General features: G+C 39.9%; 1 protein-coding gene across 1 annotated transcript in view; it reads right to left on the bottom strand.

Moving 5' to 3' along the window:
• Nucleotides 1-119: 119 nt before the first annotated feature.
• LOC106874550 (zinc transporter 9) overlaps nucleotides 120-3,765 on the bottom strand; it is a 34,990-nt gene continuing 31,344 nt past the window's right edge. Inside the window, exons 16-17 of the mRNA XM_052972569.1 lie at nucleotides 2,384-2,497; nucleotides 120-297 (exon numbers count right to left, since the gene is read on the bottom strand). Coding sequence (XP_052828529.1) covers nucleotides 253-297; nucleotides 2,384-2,497 — 159 coding nt within the window. The 3' untranslated portion in view covers nucleotides 120-252. The remainder of the gene's footprint in view (nucleotides 298-2,383; nucleotides 2,498-3,765) is intronic.

Consider the following 3,765-nt stretch of genomic DNA (forward strand, 5'->3'; position numbering starts at 1 on the left):
ATATATATATATATATATATATATATATATATATATATATATATATATGTGTGTGTGTTGAAAAAAATTTTTGAATAACAAAAAAAAATTATATAAATAATTCAATAAATAAACAAATGATTGTTTGCATGAATTACATTAGGTGAAAGTTGTAGACATAGTCCTAAACATAATCTTACTGAGAAAAAGGAGAGATAGAGAGAGAGAAAGTGAGACAGGTGTATATAATTGCTATCATCATCATTATCATCATCATAATGCTTCCAAATCGACATGCCGTAGGTCAGGATAATGTGTCTGGAAAGAAATAAAAAAAAAAATTAAATGCATTGATTTAAAAATGGTTTAGAAAAGTTTTTGGAAAATATTTCGAGATTTTAATGATTTTTCTTTTTTTTTTTTTGTCAAACTACCAAGCTTCTGCTAAATGTCATATGTATTACAGGATATCACAAATGGTCAAGAATTTATACACACACATACATGCACACAAATGGACAAGCACTTAGACACATACACACACACACACACGCACATTGTAGTGAGACATTGTGGGAACCCTGCAAGAATGAATGAATAAGATATAGGCATAGGAGTGGCTGTGTGGTAAGTAGCTTGCTTACTAACCACATGGTTCCGGGTTCAGTCCCACTGCGTGGCACCTTGGGCAAGTGTCTTCTACTATAGCCTCGGGCCGACCAAAGCCTTGTAAGTGGATTTGGTAGACGGAAACTGAAAGAAGTCCATCGTATATATGTGTATATATATATATGTATGTGTGTGTGTGTATGTTTGTGTGTCTGTGTTTGTCCCCCCCAACATCGCTTGACAACCGATGGTGGTGTGTTTACATCCCCGTAACTTAGCAGTTCGGCAAAAGAGACCGATAGAATAAGTACTAGACTTACAAAGAATAAGTCCTGGGGTCGATTTGCTCGACTAAAGGCGGTGCTCCAGCATGGCCGCAGTCAAAGGACTGAAACAAGTAAAAGAGTAAAAGAGTATATAAGTGATTGGACACTGCATCATTTAACATCTGGTTTCCATGCTGGCATGGGTTAGACAATTTGATTGGAACTGGTAAGCCAGAGTGTTGCACCAGGCTCCAGTCTGTTTTGGCTTCGTTTCTACAACTGGATGTCCTCCTTCTTAACACCAACCACTCCAAGAGTGTAGTGATTGGCTTTCACACGTCACTGGCACCTTTTGTGTCACCAGCACAGGTGCTTTTTATGTGTCACCGGCACAGATGCCTTTCGTGCACCAGCAGCATGAGTGCCTTTCATGTGTCACCAGCACTGGCTACAACTATGATTTGCACTTAGCTTGACATGTTTTCTCCTGTACATATTTCCATATATTATGGCATGTATTACATAACATAGTATGAGATATGGAATAAATGTTGTCTGCTTAGAGAAACAACTGTAATGTCAATTTGACTCCTCCTTTCCTCACTTAACCTTTTAGCATTTAAACCAACCACATCCAGCCAAAATATTCTACCTGTTTTAGGTTCAAACTGGCCAAATCTGGCCCCTCATACCTATCCTACAATGTCACTCTAAAAATAAACTACCACATCAAACCCTTGAAGCTACAAAGTGATTCATGCTTAATTCAAAACAATATGAATAAATAAGCATTGCATTTGACAAAATAATCTGAATGCTAAAGGGTTAAATCATTACTTTTATCATCCACTCTGCATAGCATATACTAAGCCTACTGGATCTTCCCTTGGAGTTGTGTGGTGCATCCATTTATATCAAGCAAAGTCTTGTGATCTTGAAATACTACACAAGCCAAAATCTGGCATGATGTGCCTATGAGATGATATCCAAGATTATAAGTATCTCCTCAACATGCATACATACATACATAGTGGATCATCCCATAAACAATGCGGTTTTTTTCAACTGCATGAACTAAAAGTCGGAAGGGGGATGGGATAAACTACCTGCATCAACTTGCTATAAAAGCAGGTAGTAATTTTACCTAGTTTTATTCTTAGTGCGAGTTTTGAAGAGTGCAATTCAATTTTAACAGTTATTTTTTCAAAGCTAATAATGGAGGTGACAAGCAAGAGGGATGCACCAAGCCCCAATGTCAGCTTTAGCATGGTTTTTACAGCTGAATGCCCTTCCTAACACCAACCACCCATCAGAGTGTACTAGGTGCATTTTTAGGGATACCAACACTAGTGAAATTACCAAGTACCCACAATGCAAGACTCCCTCAATGGAGTGGGGTATAGTATTGGGGGATAAGAAAAATGGAATTCCTATATGTGGGATTCAGTACTAACGACAGTCAGAAGCACCACCACCAACACCACTGTCATGCCCCTCTTAAACCCCTTAGCCCTGTACATTTCCCTTACCTTCAGCTTCTTCTCAATCCTGTCAACTTCCTCACCAAGCGTATCTATGATGCGCTCACCATGCATAAGCAGGAAATTTTCTGCATCGTCGGTTTTTTTCAAATTTTGCATTTCCTGAAAAAACAAGTGAAAGAAAATAATTTTTAATAGGCTTTAATTACAATTAACAACTTTCGGGAAAGAAATTAATCAGCAAATTCTTTATACATAGGCGCAGGAGTGGCCGTATGGTAAGTAGCTTGCTTACCAACCACATGGTTCCGGGTTCAGTTCCACTGCATGGCACATTGGGCAAGTGTCTTCTACTATAGCCTCGGGCCGACCAAAGCCTTGTGAGTGGATTTGGTAGATGGAAAACTGAAAGAAGCCTATTGTATGTGTGTGTGTGTGTGTGTGTGTGTGTGTGTGTGTGTGTTTGTCATGTTTGTGTTTGCCCCCAGTCACTGCTTGACAACTGGTGTTGTTTTATTTATGTCCCTATAACTTAGCAGTTTGGCAAAAGAAGCTGATAGAATAAGTACCAGGCTTAAAAAGAAAAAGTAACTGGGGGCAATTTGTTTGACTAAACACTTTAAGGCAGTGCCCCAGCATGGCCACCACAGCCTAATGATAGAGAGAAGTAAAAGATAAAAGATGCTAGGCATGGAGTGAAGAGACCAGCCTGTCTCTCTCTTGACCACTAGGCCCACCACTACCACCACTACACAACCTAAGCCAACACTACTACCAGGCTAACCCCTTCTTACTACCACTTTAACCACCACCACATCGCCAACTACTACCACTACCTCCAACATCACCTCATTGAAACCACTACTACCACCACTACGAAAACAAACCCTTACACTCACAACCACCACCACACCACCACCATAGCTGCTACCACACCAGCACCACCCCAACTGCTATTGCTATTACCACTACCACCACCGGTACAACAAACCAACCAACCAATACGCTATTATCACGACCACCCTCACTGCTACTATCAACACCAGCACCACTATCACTACCGCCCTAACCACCCCCAACTACAACCAAAGCCACCAAGCGTAAAAACAATGAGAAAAAAGAAAAAAGGACAAAAAGTTATTTTCAGTGAGCAATGGAGTACATTGTTCTGGCTCTGTGAGTCACTGCATCGGTGAAATATTTTTTTCGATTAATAAATAATGTATGGTATGTAATATGAAATAACCTGCTTGCATATAATGGACTTTAAATTATCTAACATCACTAGCACCACCACTGCTGCTGCTACTACTAATAATAATATTACAACCATTAACACTACCCCCACCATCTACTGCTACTACCATCACCCTCAGTCTATTGCTACCACCACCACCACCACCATTGTCTATTGCTGCCACCACCACCAT

The sequence above is a fragment of the Octopus bimaculoides genome, chromosome 13 (genome assembly GCF_001194135.2).
Source record: "Octopus bimaculoides isolate UCB-OBI-ISO-001 chromosome 13, ASM119413v2, whole genome shotgun sequence".
Lineage (NCBI taxonomy): Eukaryota > Metazoa > Mollusca > Cephalopoda > Octopoda > Octopodidae > Octopus > Octopus bimaculoides.